This window comes from Megascapheus bottae, chromosome 35 (assembly GCF_031878675.1).
Source record: "Megascapheus bottae isolate mThoBot1 chromosome 35, mThoBot2.hap1, whole genome shotgun sequence".
In the NCBI taxonomy this organism is placed as follows: domain Eukaryota; kingdom Metazoa; phylum Chordata; class Mammalia; order Rodentia; family Geomyidae; genus Megascapheus; species Megascapheus bottae.
The window spans coordinates 586,799-603,315 of NC_143543.1; the positions used below are offsets into that span (position 1 = coordinate 586,799).

Genomic DNA, 16,517 nt, shown 5'->3' on the forward strand with positions numbered 1-16,517 from the left:
CAGCCCGGGCAGGAAAGTCCAGGAGACTCTGATCTCCAGTGAACCACCAGAAAACCAGACGTGGAGCTGTGGTTCAAGGGGTAGAGCGCCAGCCTGGAGGGAAAGAAAGCTCAGGGACAGCACCCAGGCCCTGAGCTCAAGTCACACGACCGGCACAGATCGCCCAACATATTGGGGAGATGACAGTAAGGAGAAGGAGCTTTGGTGGCAGGGCTCTGATATCTCTCAGCACAGATAAGAATCTGGGTCCTGGGGGCAGCGGTGGCAGAGAGGTCCTGGGTTCAAACTCGGGGCCTCTGGGTGCTAGACAAGTGCTTTGCCCGTGAGCTATGTGTCTCCAAGCCCTTTGGGTTTAAAATGGTTAAACTGCCATTCTCAAGGGGATGGACGGGGTGGCTGTTGGTAAGTCAGGCAGGGAGTGCCTGTCTTCTTAGGTAATGTCACTCTGTCCTTCGCTCTCTCTGCTTCCCTTTCTTTTGCTTGTGCCCAGCTCCTAAGCAGGACCCTTCCCCCCCCCCCGACCACAGCCCTCCCCCTCCCCCTCGGTCCACACGCGCTGCCCACCTGCCTCGGGCACAGCTGGGATTGCAGGTGTATTGCCACTGTGCGCTCAGCCTCCATAAATCTGTTTGTTCGTTTTAAAGAAATGGTGGTGTGGAAGGCATCACCCGCCAGCCATGCTGTGTCTTCCTCGACTGGAAGGGGAAGGCTGCGTCCCCGGCTTCCTCCTGATGCAGGCCGGGGGCGGGTGACGGTGTGCGGAGAAGAGCTGCACGGTGCCCGAGGCACAGCACGCCCTCAGAGGGGGGTCCTGCAGGGACAGGAGCCCTGAGGAGGCCCCGGGACAGCCAACGCAAGGCCCCAACATGGCCAGTGACAGGTGCCAGGGCCGGGTGCCTGCTGCCCCGAGGCAGCCAGCTGCCGTCACACAGAACAAAGGCTTCTCTGGGGCTGGGGTGGTGGCATGCCCGGAGACCACACGCCACGCACAGTGACCGTGTCCCACACAGGCCAGGCACGGTGACCGCACACCATGCTCGGAGTCCGTGCACCACATATGGCGGCTGGGCTTTTCTGCCCACAGCTGCTGAGGATGGCACGGGGGAGGCAGGGTCCAGATCTCAAAGGGAAGCGAATTAGGCCCAAGGGTCTTTCTAGAGCTCCCCCACTCCCTGAGCAGCCCTAGTTCCAATCCCGGAGAGATCAGAGGGAAGCATCACCTATCTCAGAGACGACGGCTGTGGACACGCTGGCACCGGTGCGTGGCTGTTGGAGGAGGAAGCTGGACAGCGGATTTGGGGTGGCCCACGGCGGCTGGTCAGGCCAGGGGGACCCCCCTTGAGACCTGTAACCCACATAGCTTTCAGGGTGCTGGCCGGCCAACTCCCGGTGAAGGGTGTTGACACTCAGATGTCAGGGGAGACACCAAATAAAGTGGATCCCGGGGACAAAACCCCCGCTGTGGGGTCTGAGCTCAGGGCCTGGGCGCCATCCATCCCTGCGCTTTTCCACACAAGGCTGGCGCTGTGCCACTCTGAGCCACGCCTCCTCGTCCCCTTTGCTGGTGGCTCACTGAAGATCAGAGCCTCACAGATTTCCCTGCCTGGGCTGGCGGCAGCTGAGGAGTGAATTTGTCCTCAGGCCACTTGAGAACAAGCTTTCCTGGCACATTTCCCTCCCGCCGTCCCCCCCTCCCCCCCTCCTCCTCCATTCTTATTCCACCCTCATACACTGAGCTGTCCTCAGAGCCTGTCTGACGAGGCATGTGAACATTTATTTGGCTCCAGGAATGTGACACCAGTTGGAGGTGACTGTAACATGCAGGGCTGGGAAGGCGACAGGCTGTCCACCTGCCTCTTGCTCAGCCACGTGTGGCCCAGGCTGGCCTGGCCTACTTGTAAGCAAGGTGGCCACAAAGTGAGGTTATGCAGCCCCTCCCCCCCCCGCAGTGACCGGCCAGTGAAGGAGGAAGCAGTGGGGAGAGGGGGAGGGGGAGGGCCGGGAGCCAGGCCCCGCAGCCCCGCACACCAGCGATCTTCTGTAGGGTAGCAGGGCACACATGCCAGCCTGGCTCCCCTCACCAGGGGAGAGCTTTGTGGTTCACGTTTATAACCCCAGCTACTTAGGAGACTGAGATCTGAGGATCAGAGTTCAAAACTAGCCCTGGGGCAGGAAAATCCATGACACTCTGATCTCTAACAAACTACCAAAAAAGCTAGAAGTGGAGCTATGACTTAAGTGGTGAAGCACCAGGCAGGTCAGGGACACCGTCCAGGCCCTGAGCTCAAGGCCCAGGACAGGTGTGTGGGTACACATGCGCACGCACACACACACGCACACTCACACACACGCACAGATATTTTAAAAAAGAAATGGTATTCTTTGCACACTCGACGGTCCTGCATCACGTCCACGAGGGGGGCCTTCCTTGTCACGGCTCAGTTTATGTTGGGGTGACAATGCTTTGGGGGCTCCTGCCCAGTGCCCAGGGCAGAGCTGGCGTTGCCTCTGGCTGGGCCTCTGCCCGATGTCTCCGCAGTGTCTCCCGGGCTCCTCTCCAGGGCAGCAGCTTCTCCCTGGAAAGCTGGAGCCACCGCCGCCGGGCCACAGGACGCGTGCACCTTGTCTGTCTGTGTAACGAGGCGTGCACCGTGCCTGGCGGGCGGGGAGAGGGTTTAACATCCAATCCATGTGCAGAACACGGCTCCGTGCTCCAAGCTGAAGCGCTGTGCAGGCACACACACCTGTGTGTGCGTGTGCAGCCGTGTTTTCACGCCCAGGGACTGCTCTGCGATCCTCTGCGCCTCTCTCTCCATCTGCACTGGAGGCCATGAGGAACCATCATCAGATATTGCTGTGTTTTTAATTCAGTACCGGGATGAGGCCGCCCAGCCCAACATCTCCTTTGGTTCTCGGCCAAAAAAGGCCGTGTTGCAGCTGTCTCTGAGTCTTGCTGGTAATCAGCTCTTGAAAAAAACCCAGCAAAGCAGCCCTGTTACTTTATCCATAACCGGCTGTGGTATGAGTGATAAGCGGGAGACGAGGGAGCGAGCTGCCCAGAACGCATCATTTAAGGAATTCAATGTCGGCGTGGCTCAGAGGCCTAAGCCTTGCAGGGCGGAAGGCAGCGCAGCCGGGCTCCTTGTCTGCTTCTTCGTGGCCTTCTCGTGGCCCTTCTCGCTTTGTTCTGTGAAAGCGAAAGTTCTCGGCCGTCCAAGCTGCTCGTCACTAGCGGGTGAAGTGACTAAAGTCACTGTCGCTGAGAGAGGACACGTGGCGTCCACTCATCCCTCTGGGTGGCAGACATCAAACCGACTTCCAGGACGGGGCCAGGCCAGGGAAGATGACGCAGCTTCCCCAGGCCTGAACACTGCAGGGGGGCCGCGAGGGAGAGGCAGCCGAGCGCTCCCCACGCCGGAAAGACACCAAGTCTCTCGGCGAATGGCCACCAGACGGGCCCCGGGTCAGGGCGGGGTCTCTGGACCCTGGACTCCCCGCTAGTGGGTGGACCCAGCTGCGTGAGCCTTGCTTCACCCCGCCGCTCCCCTGCCCACGCCCGCAGCGCAGGAAGAGCCCGGAATTCTCCACTGCAGGCCCTGTCCTCCCCTCCTGAACCTTGTGGAAATCAGGTGACCGCCCTGCAGTGTCAGGGGCCTCGCCACCCGTCCTGCCACCCGCCCTCCTCACTTGGGTCCTGGCAATTCTCAAGATTGCACTGGTGTTGAGTCACTGCCCCGGACACGGTGAACGGACACTCCTGCCGGGACACGATTGGACGGAAACACGTCAGGGAAGGCAGGGGCTGGAAGGGAGGCATCAGATTCAGGCCCTCACAGGCCCCATACGAGCCATGCAGAAAAGCCACCACAGTCTGCTGCAAAGCTTCCCTGCCCTGACAAGGGGGTGGGGGAGTCTGAGGGCAGCGGGGCTGAACCCCCACAAAAGCCCAGAGCTGGCGCTGCGCAGGGCCCACGCCCTGAGAGCCCGTGCCTTCCAACGTGTTTCCGTGCCTCTGGCCACGTACAAACGCTCGTGCTCACTGCTTTGTCTCAAAGGTCACCAACGCAGTGGTCTAGAACGGAAGATGAGTTAATACAGGATGGAGTGAGCGGTAAAAGCCTGCTCTCCACGGACTGGCACACTATCAGACAGGAGGGCTCTCGTTCCTGTCTGATGTAAGGAAACTTCGGAACGAGGGGCCTTCCCCACCGATGGGTCAACAATTCCTGACTTCTCCAGAACCAGAGAAGACACGCAGAAGACCTAGACATACCTAGATACAACAGCTCAGCACACGGGTCCTAGAACACCAAAGCCCCCCACACCCGGAGCATCGAAGCCCCCCCCACCTGGAACACCGAAGCCCCCCCACACCTGGAACACCAAAGCCCCCCCACACCTGGAACACCAAAGCCCCTCCACACCTGGAACGCCGAAGCCCCCCCACACCTGGAACACCCCAGACCTGACCACTGCATCCCACGATCCACTCTGACGTTGGTTAACTGAGATGGCTTGCTGCTTGTGGCCAGTTCTTAGCTCAGTGGTAGCCAAGCAGAGGAGGGAGGAGGGAGCGGGGGGGGGGGGGCTCACATCACCCCATGAAGTCCTAGCGTGGAGTGGAGCGATCCTGAATTCACTGAACCGTGGGGTGGCCTCGCAGGCCACTCAGCAGAAAGGAACCCGGACAGGGGATTTCAGGACACGCCGACTCTGGCCATTCTGATTTTGCACCTGGACAACAGCGTACGGAAATCTCAGTATATGTATTTATCTATATGCTGCTACAGAAATGGAAAGCTCCAAGTCTAACTGCGGTCAAACGCCGTTCGGTGCTCGTGGCCCGTGGGCAGAGGCTGTGGCCCCCGTGGCCGGGAGACGCGTCACGGAGCCTGCGAACGCCCCTTTCTTCCATGAGGGGGAGGCACACTGGGGCCTCCTTCCCGCTCGCCCCCGGGGCTCTCCACGCAGGGCTTAGGCTGTGTGTCTCCCTCTCCCTGGGGGTGGAGAGGGAGAGGGAGGGCGGGAGGCTCCTACCTTTTTATCGCTCAGCCCGGACACCTGGTCCACGTACTCCTCCTGGATCATGAAGGCCGCCAGGTTGGCGGTGTAGCTGGCGAGGAAGATGACGGCGAAGAAGGCCCACACGGACACCATGATCTTGGAGGTGGTCCCCTTGGGGTTTTGTACCGGCACGGAGTTGTTAAACACCAGGCCCCACAGGAGCCAGATGGCCTTGCCGATGGTGAAGGAGGGGCCGCCCGGCTCTGGAGGGCACACAGAACACCAGGACGGACCGTTACGCCCGGCCGGCTCTCCCCGGGACCCACGCACCCCCGCCACGGAGCCGTGAGGACCACGGGAGTGCTGGCGCCTGTGCCTGGGTCTAAGCGTACTCACGTCTGTCTATGTGTCTGTGTGCCTGCGTATATGTGTGTCTGTCTCTGTATGCACCTATCTGCATGTATGTGTCTATGTCTCTCTCTATGTGTGTCTGTGTGCTTGTGTGTGTGTGTGTGTGTCTGTGTGTGTGTGCCTCTGTGTGTCTATGTCTGTCTCTGTATGTGTGTGTATGTGTGTGTCTATGTCTGTGTGTGTACCTCTGTGTGTCTATATGTCTGTCTCTGTATGTTTGTGTGTATGTGTATCTATGTCTGTGTCTCTGTGTGTACCTCTGTGTCTATATGTCTGTCTCTGTATGTGTGTTTGTACATGTGTATCTATATCTGTGTGTGTGCCTCTGTGTGCCTATGTCTGTCTCTGCATGTGTGTGTATGTGTGTGTCTGTGTCTCTGTGTGTGTGCTTATGTCTGTCTCTGCATGTGTGTGTATATGTGTGTACCTCTGTGTGTCTATATGTCTGTCTCTGTATGTTTGTGTGTATATGTGTGTGTCTATGTCTGTGTGTGTGCCTCTGTGTGCCTGTGTCTGTCTCTGTATGTGTGTGTATGTGTGTCTCTGTGTGTGTGCCTCTGTGTGTCTATATGTCTGTCTCTGTATGTTTGTATGTGTGTGTCTGTGTCTCTGTTTGTGTGCCTCTGTGTGCCTCTGTCTGTCTCTGTATGTGTGTGTGTATACGTGTGTGTGTGTCTCTGTGTGCCTATGTCTGTCTCTGCATGTGTGTGTGTATGTGTGTGTCTGTGTCTCTGTTTGTGTGCCTCTGTGTGTCTATATGTCTGTCTCTGTATATTTGTGTGTGTGTGTGTGTGTGTCTGTGTCTCTGTTTGTGTGCCTCTGTGTGTCTATATGTCTGTCTCTGTATATTTGTGTGTGTGTATGTGTGTGTGTCTATGGCTCTCTGTGTGTGTGCCTCTGTGTGTCTATATGTGCATGTACTTATTGTCAATTGTGGGGTTTGAACTCAGGGCCTGGACGCTGTCCCTGAGCTCCGTGTTCACGGCTAGCGCTCTACCACTTTGAACCGTAGCACCACTTCTGGCTCTTTCTGGGTGGTTTACTGGAGATGAGAGTCTCATGGAGTTTCCTGGCTGGCTCTGAACTGGAATCCTCAGATCTAGCCTCAGGAGTAGCTGGGATGGCAGGTGTGAGCTACTGTGCCGGCAGCCCCAAGGTTCTTGATGATGTTTTAGAAGTATTCTTTACCCAATATTACCAGATAGGGCCGTCCAGCGAGGTACCAGGCATTGTGAGAGCCCCAGACGAGAACACCTGGGCAACTCTTGCCTAACAGCTCTGGAAATTGGACCCCTCATACCAGGGGAGGGAGAATCTCTTCCCTTCAGATTTATTTCGATTTATTATTATTCAGACACCTATCTCCTACAGATGTGCGGGCCAGGGGCCATAGGCTATGGAGAGCTCCATACTCCACTGCTTTTCTCTTTGGCCTTTTGGGGACTCAGTCAGCCACCACCACCAGCATACAACCTGGGGGGGGACCCTGCTTTCCTTATTCCTAGTACGTGTGTAAAATCGGCCTTGTGAAGCCAGTTGCCTTTTCCAACACAGAATCCTGAGCGGTCCAAACAGCACGGCCCAGGACGTGCTGGGACATTCTTCATTTCCCCTTCCCGGATCAACCAGAGGACCCGGGTCAGGGTCTCACCCCAGGGACGGTTAAACCCCAGACAGGGGGAGAGAGAGCCGGAGGGAGGGAATCAGGACCCCCGTGCCTTACCTCTGCCGTCTGCCAGGCACCGGTTGTAACCCACGGGACTGAAGTACTCGAACACAAACACGGCCACGGCAGACACAATCAGAAGCATCACAAACATCATCACCCACACGTCTGCACTGAATGGCTCTGTGAGGGGAGAAGACGGAGGTCAGGGTCCGTGCTGCGAGCGGGGCCTTCCCCCTGGCTGGGCCACTCCCTTCCCTGGCTGGGCGTGTCGTCGAGGCTGTGGTCCTTGGAACCCACAAGGAAGGCTGCTTTGGGTTCCAGCCTACCCTGTTTTGTGCTCTTGCTGCTGTTTTAAAGGGGACAGTGATTGCTACAGGTGAGCGGGGTACAGGTCAGACTTAAGAGGGGGCCAGAATGGCCCAACTGGGATGGCCTTTTGGGGAACTCGGGAACCCCGGGCGCCATCCCTTAGCTTTTTCATTCATTCAAGGCTGGCTCTCTACCACTTAAGCCATGGCTCAGCTTCCTCTCAGAATTGAACAGGCTGGGAAATGATCCCGTGTCAGTGATTAACAATCACCCCTTTCCCTGTTGTTTCACTTCCCTGAGACTTCTGGGCAGAGTCCCTCTTCCAGTCTGCTCTGGTGTGGTGTATTTTGTTAGACACCACGAGGGTGAGGACACAAGAAGATAAGTCCATTCCAAAAAAAAATCCACAGAACAACAACAACAACAACAACAACAACAACAACCCCTCTGGGCACTGGTGCCAGGCCTGTCACCCCAGCTACTCGGGAGGCTGAGATCTGAGGATCCCAGTTCAAAGTCAGCCAGGCAGGAACATCCGTGGGACTCTCACCTCCAAGGAAACATCAGAAAACCAGAGCGCTGGCCTTGTGCAAAAGAGGTCAGGGGCAGTTCTCGGGCCCTGAGTTCAAGCCTTGGGACCGATGAAAAGCCAAAACCCCAAACAAAACAGAGCAACCGTGTGCTTTCAACAATGGTGTGCAGAGGAATTAATTGTGGGCTGGCAAGTGGGGCCCGATGGCCTGGGTGAATCCTGACTCGCCAAGCCCTGATCAGCTGTTTCCTGTTTCTGGGGACAGGGCAGAGTGCAGGAATGTCCCCCGCTTGCTTTCGCGAACACCCATCATCGCTGTTGCTGAATTCCTTTGCAAGGCAGCGCCATCTCTCTGGCTTTGGGGCGTCCAGGAACTGAACTTTCCAGTCCCATCCTCCGTTCCGGAAGCTTCCGCTCCGAGGACTGCCACACGGAGGGGGCAGCAACAGGAATCACTGTCCCACGGCACACTGTGTCCCCCAAGCAGCTCTGGGCCCTTCCCCCAGCGTCGCTGCCAGGGCCAGTTAACCAGGCCTCCTCCTCCGCGATCCCAATCCCCGAGAGGGGGAAACGGGCTGAGATCGGAAAACGTAGCTCTTCCTGCATTCTACTGAATGGAGTAAACTACAGCAGACAAAAAATGCCACCTAGCGGTGCATTCACCGAGTTAGTTCCTCTGTAGATGGAACCTAAAGAAGTGTTAGCCACTGTCCGTCACTCACGTTTAAAAACAAAACACGCCCAGGTCCTCTCAGAGGGAGCCTGTGACGAGGACAAGGACCTAGGACTTGGTTTACAGCCAGCCAGCCCCGTGCCCTGCCCTCCGGGCGGTGTTTTATGCTTCACCCCTTCCCTCTTGGCGCCATAGCCCCTGGGGGGTGAGGGGGGAGTGCAGTGCAAGCTCCCCACCATCTCATCTAACTGAAGTCTTGGCCTAACCTCACTCTGCCTTCCATCAGCATTCGAGATGGCCAGGGCCTGAGGGGGGGGATGGGGCAGGGGCGGGGAAGCTGCCAGGACTCCCGGCCTCGGGGGCCCCCTCTGCCCCCAACTCGTTGTGGTAGTGCTGCAGCTGCATTCTGGAAGATAATAAAAAGCGGGGACGCGCCTGGCGCCCCGTGGCAATGGCTTCTTCTTGGATGAGGAAATCGAGTCCCGGGACGGAACACATCATGTGGGCTTCGGGGTGAGGTGGGGGCTGAGGGAAGCCCCGTGACCTGTCCGAGCGTCGTGGAAGGGGCACGTGCCTTCCCGGGTGTCTGGATGGCCCTCCATCTCCACATCTGAGAAGAACCCAGGCCCGCCGCGCGCCCGCCCGCCCCGTGTCGCCTCCCGGCCCCTGCGGACACACCACCGCGGAGGAGGCGCCGCTGACTTCCTTACCCAGGAAGGCGGAAGGCGAGACGGTGCCGTTGCTTCTCGACACCATGACGCTGATGCCGGTCTCGATGAAGGGCACGGAGAAGTCCACCACCTCGGAGCGCTCCTCGTTGATGGTGAGCGAGCCCACCGCCATGTAGGCTCTCTTCATCACCACCTGGGGGCGCAGGCGGGGCGATCGCTGAGAACGCGCCCGGCCGGGGCCACACAGGGGACACAGACCATTCCAGAAGACAGGGCCCCCCGCCCTCCCGTGCCTCCCCACTCGCCTCGCCAATCATGCCGTTCCAGGTGCCGTTAATCTTCTTCCCGTGCTTGCCATTGGTGACCAGGTAGAGGTCGTACGTGAACTTCACGGACTTGGAGATTTTCTTCAGGATGTCGATGCAGAACCCTTTGCAGCACTTCTTGATGTAGCCCGGCTCCTCGTCTGTTTTATTCCTGGACGCCGGTTAAAGGAGGACAAGAAAGAAAGGAAGAAACACACAAGAAACGCCACCTTACGCCAGGCCCGAGGGCGCGGTGAGCGAGGCCCGCAGCGGCCGTGTCGTCAGTGTTAGCTCACTGGGCCTTGATGCCTTCATTTTAAAAAAGTGTGTGTGAGTGTGTCTGTGTGTGTGTCTGTGTGTGTGTGTCTGTGTGTGTGTGTCTGTGTGTGTGTGTCTGTGTGTGTGTGTGTGTGTGTGTGTGTGTGTCTGTGTCTGTCTGTGTGTGTGTGTGTGTGTGTGTGTGTGTGCCTTTCCTGGGGTTTGAACTCGGCCTGGGCGCTGTCCCTGAGCTCTATCACTCCAGGCTGGTGCTCTACCCCTTGAGCCACAGCTCCACGTCTGGTTTTCTGGAGGTTCACTGGAGATCAGAGTCTCCTGGACTTTCCTGCTGGGCTGGCTTTGAACCTCCGTCCTCAGATCTCAGCCTCCTGAGGAGCTGGGGTGCCGGGGGTGGGGTGGGGGAAGCCAGGGTGCCCAGCTCACCAGCGGCTTTTGTATCCTAGCTCCTGGCAGATGCTTCCTCCGGCTTCCCACATGGTGCCGGCTCTTCCGACAGTGACTCAGCACCCAGAGTAGACTGAGCCCCGTGAACCGAGGCCGGGCAGGGGCCAGGGCGCCTCCGCGGCCCAGCGGAGCCGGAGCTGGATGCAACGTCCACTCTCGGGGGCCCAGCCCCTCCCGCCCCAGTGCCCCCAGGCCACGTACTCGGAGACGATGCGTTTCTGGCAGGGGACGGTGTTCCTCATGCAGGTGCCGCTCAGGGGGTCCACGCTCTCCACGATGACGAAGGGCGCCTCCTCCAGGGTCACGATGCTCAGGTGGTCGTCCTCCTGCTCCTCGGTCTCCGGGCACATGCGCGGCCACACGTAGTACTTCATCTGCAGGGACTTGTCTTTCCATCTGCCCACCTGCAAGGGGGGCGGAGCCTCAGCGGGGCGGGGAGGAGCCAGGCCCAGGATGGGGGGGTCCCCAGTCCTGCCAGCATCGCCCGAGGAAGGCAGGCAGGGGGCCAGGGGCTGGTGAGGGCCCTGTGGAGCCCTGAATTGGCAGGAAAACCCATTCTACAGCTCCAGGTCAGGGCCAGCGTCTCCCGCCTTCCATTCTACTTCACCTTAACAAGACTCAGGAGAGGGAGAGCAGGGGTCAAAATCCCCCGCTGCCTTTCTTTCAAAAATCATGGTATGAAAACCTATGATTCTGTAGACACAATGTTTTATCTCATAAATTAATATGTTTCTATGACACACAAACCCTTAGCCTAGTTTTGATTAAGTTCTAAATACTAAGTCCCAGTGACTGTAAATAGAGATTCCCTCCTTGAACACTTGTTTGTTAAACTTGTCATTTCAAATAGGATGTAAAAATCAACATTAATAAATTCTTTAATAAAAAAAGAACCCCCCCCCCCAAAAAATCATGGTATGTTGACTACCTAGCTACGCAGAAGGCTGAGATCTGAGGACCACGGTTTGAAGCCAGTCCAGGCAGGACGGTCCTTCAGACTCTTACCTCCAGCGAAACACCAAAAAGCCAGGACATGGAGCTGTGGCTCAAGTGACCGGACACTAATCTTGAGTAAGAGAAGCCCAGGGACAGTGCCCAAGCCCTGAGTTAAAGTCCTAGGGCTGGACTGAAACAATACAAAACCTACAAGCTTGCTGGTGTCAAGACCCAACCCAAGCTGGCGGGGAACCGAGCGTAACTTTTTTCTTCCTAATGGAACTCTGGTAATCTGTGAGGAAAGAGGCTGCCGACACAGACTTTTGACCAAATGTCTCTTGAAATTCTTGTGAGCAAGATAAACGACCACACAGCCCACTGTGTACACTGATAGATGGGGCAAGGGTTTAAAATCTATATCTAACAAGAAAAGCTGGGGGGGGGGAGACTATTTAACGCATCAGTGCTGAGGCTAAAGGCATTGTTCTCAGAAGTGACCTGAGAGAATGCTTAGGAAACAGAACAGGAGGTTGGCCGGCGTGCAGACATCACAGGGCTTCGGATCCAGGCTTCGGATCCAGTAGACTGGACAGACCAAACGGAAGGGAACTTGGTGGCTGATGTTCTTAAGGCCTAGCAATTGGATTTTTCTTTGCCTTTCTTTTCTATTTTTTTTTTCTAGTCCTGGGTCTTGAAACTCAGGGACTGGGCACTGTCCCCGAGCCTCTTTGTACTCATGGCTGGCGTTCTACCACTTGAGCCACGTCACCACTTCAGCTTTTTCTGAGTAATTTTATTGGAAAGTCTCAGACTTTCCTGCCCAGGCTGGCTTTGAACCAGGATCCTCAGATCTCAGCTTCCTGGGTAGCTGGGATGACAGGTGTGTGTGTGTGTGTGTGTGTGTAACATTTGGAAAATGAAGTTCTAAGTCCCTAATTCTGGGAAGCCACCAATTTTATTTAGCTTTGGTGCCAGTCCTGGGGCTTGAACTCAAGGCCTGGGTGCTATCCCTACATTTTTATCTTCCTTCAAGTCCAGACTCTACCTCTTGAGCCATGGGCTCCACTTTCCGCTTTGTCCCCTGGAGAGGAAGAGTCTCAGCAGTTTTCCTGCCCAGGTTGGCCTTGAGCCGCAAATCCCAGATCTCAGCGTCTGAGTAGCTGGGGTGACAGACGTGGGCCGCCAGCCCTTGGAGAATGACTTGTTTCTGTGAAAGACTTGGGTACATTAAGCCATTTGTTTTCCTCTTTTCTTGAGGATGACCCCGTAAGGAGGAAGGTTAATGAAATCCATAGATGACTAAAAAGAGATTTTGTTCAGGACAAAACCAGATCCGTTACATATACCAGATGCCCCGTGTTGATAGGGAGGCCTGGCACTGGAGGGTGTGTGGAGATGGGCTTTCTCCTGGTCATTCTTTGCATTGCTGGGGATGGAATTGAGTTTGGCATGTTCCAGGACACATGCTACCCCACGCCCTCTCGCCTTAAATCTATACGGATTAAAGTAGGTTATAAAGAGTTAGCTAAGTAAATAGGGAGTATGTTTATGTAGAACAAACCAAGCCTATTAAAAAAATTCTTCCTTCCAGGAGAAGGAAATACAGTGAGAAAATTATGCACGAAGAGTCTGGAAGAGCAATGAGAATAGTCACTAGAGACAGAGCAGCTTGAGACCCAGGGAGGAAAATTCTGGAACACTTTACCTTGAGTACAGAATCCTGGAAACGTAGAGAAGGAGTGGACAGGAAGATGAACAGGGAAGATGTTTCAGAGAAAAAAAGATTCGGTGTGAAAAAGGAAAAAAAACCCAGATATAGAATTTATAATCAAGGAGAGAATTTCTAATCTAGTGGGAGAATGTACAGTCAAGATGTACAGTTAAGATGTGTTTGGCGGGGTGTGGGGGGATAACCCCTAAATGTTAAGGAAGGATGGGGAGAACGACTGAGTGTAAAAACACCTGGAGCTCCTGGGAGGCATGCACTCCACAAAGGTGATCACCGCCGCCTCCCCAGCAGCAGATGGGCTAGAAAGAGCATGAGGTCACCGTGACAGCGTCCCCAGGGGCCACCCAGCTTCCTCCCGGGGGAGAGAGCTCAGCCAGTGTTTCAGTGGCCTCAGTGAACACAGACTTGCTCACTTGGAGGGGTTCTGGGGCTCCTCCGGTCCTGGCCACGGCGCCGGTGTGGATGTGGCTGTGACACGTGTGAGAAGCAGCTGCCCAGGTGTCCTGGGGTGAGGCCGCCGGGCACACAGGTGACGGGACCCTGCACGCGGCCCAGCTGTCGCCGTGGCCTGGCGAGACGCAGATGACAGAGCAGTGCCAGCAGCTGCTGCTCAGCAAGTCCTTGTAAAGTTGTTCTGGAAAGATCTTAGAACAAGAGCCCTCCTTACAGCCTCTTTAGGTGATTCCCGCCGGCGATTCCCGGCGGCGTCCCGGTTCTGCCCAGGGGCCTGACGCTTGGGGAGTGGTTTGCCTGTGCAGGCCAGGAACGGGGCGCAGGGAGCGGACGGATGAGGAAATGAGCCCCCGCCCGGGAGCTAGTGTGCCTGAGACCAGGTCATCAATAAATGGCACAAATGGGTTCCGAGGCTCCTCCACCTTCTTTAGTGCCTGGGCTCTGGGTAGAGCTGGGCAGATTCCAGAAGACTCTGTCTGCGTAAGAACAGCTGTTGGCTCGGTGGCGTGCGTTAAAGGGGGTGGCCCCCGGCTTGTGGGTGAAGAAACAGACGATGAGAAGAGGCGTGGGGTGGGGTGGCGGGGACAGAACGCCGGTTTACAAACACAGCTTAATTAATTAGCCGGCTAGGAGGAGGCAGGCGTCCAGATGTCCACGCGGAGAATTAATTAACACGGAGACGCCGGCCCCCAGGGCCTTGGGTTCACATCCAGAACCACGTGCTGCAATTAAGTGACGACACACTCGCCCTCCACGCTGGTTACCTACACGGCTACGGTGGCCCGACGGAAGCCCCAGCCTGAGGAGTGTGGAACTGACAATGGTGGGGAATGGGCTCGCGCAGGAAAACCTTCACTCCACATGCAGAAGTGGAGGCGTGCAGATCAACACCTCGGATTTCTTTCTTCCTTTTTGGGGGGGTTGGAGGGAAATACTGAGGTTTGAACTCTGGGTCTTGCTGTCTGCTTTGCGCAGGCAACTTCAGACCTCCATTGTCCCATTTGCAACTCCTCTGCAGAGCACAGCCAGCAGGCCGGCAACACTCTGCTGCTGATTTACTGGTTGACATGACCTCGAGCCACCCTGTCAGCCTTCTGCCGACCCTTCCAGGGCTGTTCTGGAAAGACACAGCAGCTGCCCTGTCCCCTGTATGGCTGGTAAGTCAAAAAACACACACAGCGTGGTGAGAAATGCAGCTGACAGGGCTGGGCTAGCCCGCGAGAGTGACCAACCCAGGGCCAGTCTCCCAGGAAGGGCTCTCGCTCTCCCGGCCCTCCTGGGCCTCCATGGGTGAAAACTGACTTTCAGGCTGGCTGGTAACAATTCCCGTGGGTCCTGTTTTCCTGAGCCAGCGTCTGGGGCTGTCCTTGGTGACATTTCCCGGGGAGTTAATGGAGTGGGGAGTGACTGTGGGTCACACTGTAAATAGAATCCAGCATGCGGGGTGGCGGGGGTCAGAGCAGAGACAGGGGGAGGCTGAGAGCTGGGCAGAAGGACACACAGACATGGGGACGTGCACTGGGAGGAGACTCAAACATAGAATCAAACCAGAATCACGTGTAAGAGAGGAAGATGCTCCTCCTATCATAAGCCAGCTCACCTGTGCCAGAATGTCTGCTCCAGAACACCTGCTCTAGAACACCTGTCCCAGAACACCTACGCCTGAACACCTGCTCCAGAACACCTGTGCCTGAACACCTGTGCCTGGACACCTGTGCCTGAAAACCTGCTCCAGAACACCTGCTCCAGAACACCTGTGCCTGAACACCTGCTCCAGAACACCTGTGCCTGAACACCTGCTCCAGAACACCTGTGCCTGGACACCTGCTCCAGAACACCTGTGCCTGGACACCTGCTCCAGAACACCTGTGCCTGAACACCTGCTCCAGAACACCTGTGCCTGAACACCTGTGCCTGGACACCTGTGCCTGAAAACCTGCTCCAGAACACCTGCTCCAGAACACCTGTGCCTGAACACCTGCTCCAGAACACCTGTGCCTGAACACCTGCTCCAGAACACCTGTGCCTGAACACCTGCTCCGGAACACCTGTGCCTGGACACCTGCTCCAGAACACCTGTGCCTGGACACCTGCTCCGGAACACCTGCACCTGAACACCTGCTCCAGAACACCTGCGCCTGAACACCTGCTCCAGAACATCTGCTCCAGAACACCTGTGCCTGAACACCTGCTCCAGAACACCTGCTCCAGAACACCTGTGCCTGGACACCTGCTCCAGAACACCTGCTCCAGAACACCTGTGCCTGAACACCTGCTCCAGAACACCTGCGCCTGAACACCTGCTCCAGAACACCTGTGCCTGGACACCTGCTCCAGAACACCTGCTCCAGAACACCTGTGCCTGGACACCTGCTCCAGAACACCTGCTCCAGAACACCTGTGCCTGAACACCTGCTCCAGAACACCTGCGCCTGAACACCTGTGCCTGGACACCTGCTCCAGAACACCTGCTCCAGAACACCTGTGCCTGAACACCTGTGCCTGAACACCTGCTCCAGAACACCCGTGCCTGAACACCTGTGCCTGGACACCTGCTCCAGAACACCTGTGCCTGGACACCTGCTCCAGAACACCTGTGCCTGGACACCTGTGCCTGGACACCTGCTCCAGAACACCTGTGCCTGAACACCTGCTCCAGAACACCTGTGCCTGGACACCTGCTCCAGAACACCTGTGCCTGAACACCTGCGCCTGAACACCTGCACCTGAACACCTGCTCCAGGACACCTGTGCCTGGACACCTGTGCCTGAACACCTGTGCCTGAATACCTGCGCCTGAACACCTGCTCCAGAACACCTGTGCCTGAACACCTGCTCCAGAACACCTGCTCCAGAACACCTGTGCCTGGACACCTGCTCCAGAACACCTGTGCCTGAACACCTGCGCCTGGACACCTGCTCCAGAACACGTGTGCCTGGACACCTGCTCCAGAACACCTGTGCCTGGACACCTGCTCCGGAACACCTGCGCCTGGACACCTGCTCCGGAACACCTGCGCCTGGACACCTGCTCCGGAACACCTGCGCCTGGACACCTGCGCCAGAACACCTATATCAGAACACCTGCGCCATAACAGCCAC

General features: G+C 56.8%; 1 protein-coding gene across 1 annotated transcript in view; it reads right to left on the reverse strand.

Moving 5' to 3' along the window:
• LOC150042454 (glutamate receptor ionotropic, NMDA 2B-like) overlaps window positions 1-16,517 on the reverse strand; it is a 132,213-nt gene that overhangs the window by 9,529 nt on the left and 106,167 nt on the right. The window contains 5 exon segments of the mRNA XM_090324445.1: window positions 5,038-5,267; window positions 7,139-7,264; window positions 9,309-9,462; window positions 9,575-9,746; window positions 10,499-10,701. Coding sequence (XP_090180571.1) covers window positions 5,038-5,267; window positions 7,139-7,264; window positions 9,309-9,462; window positions 9,575-9,746; window positions 10,499-10,701 — 885 coding nt within the window.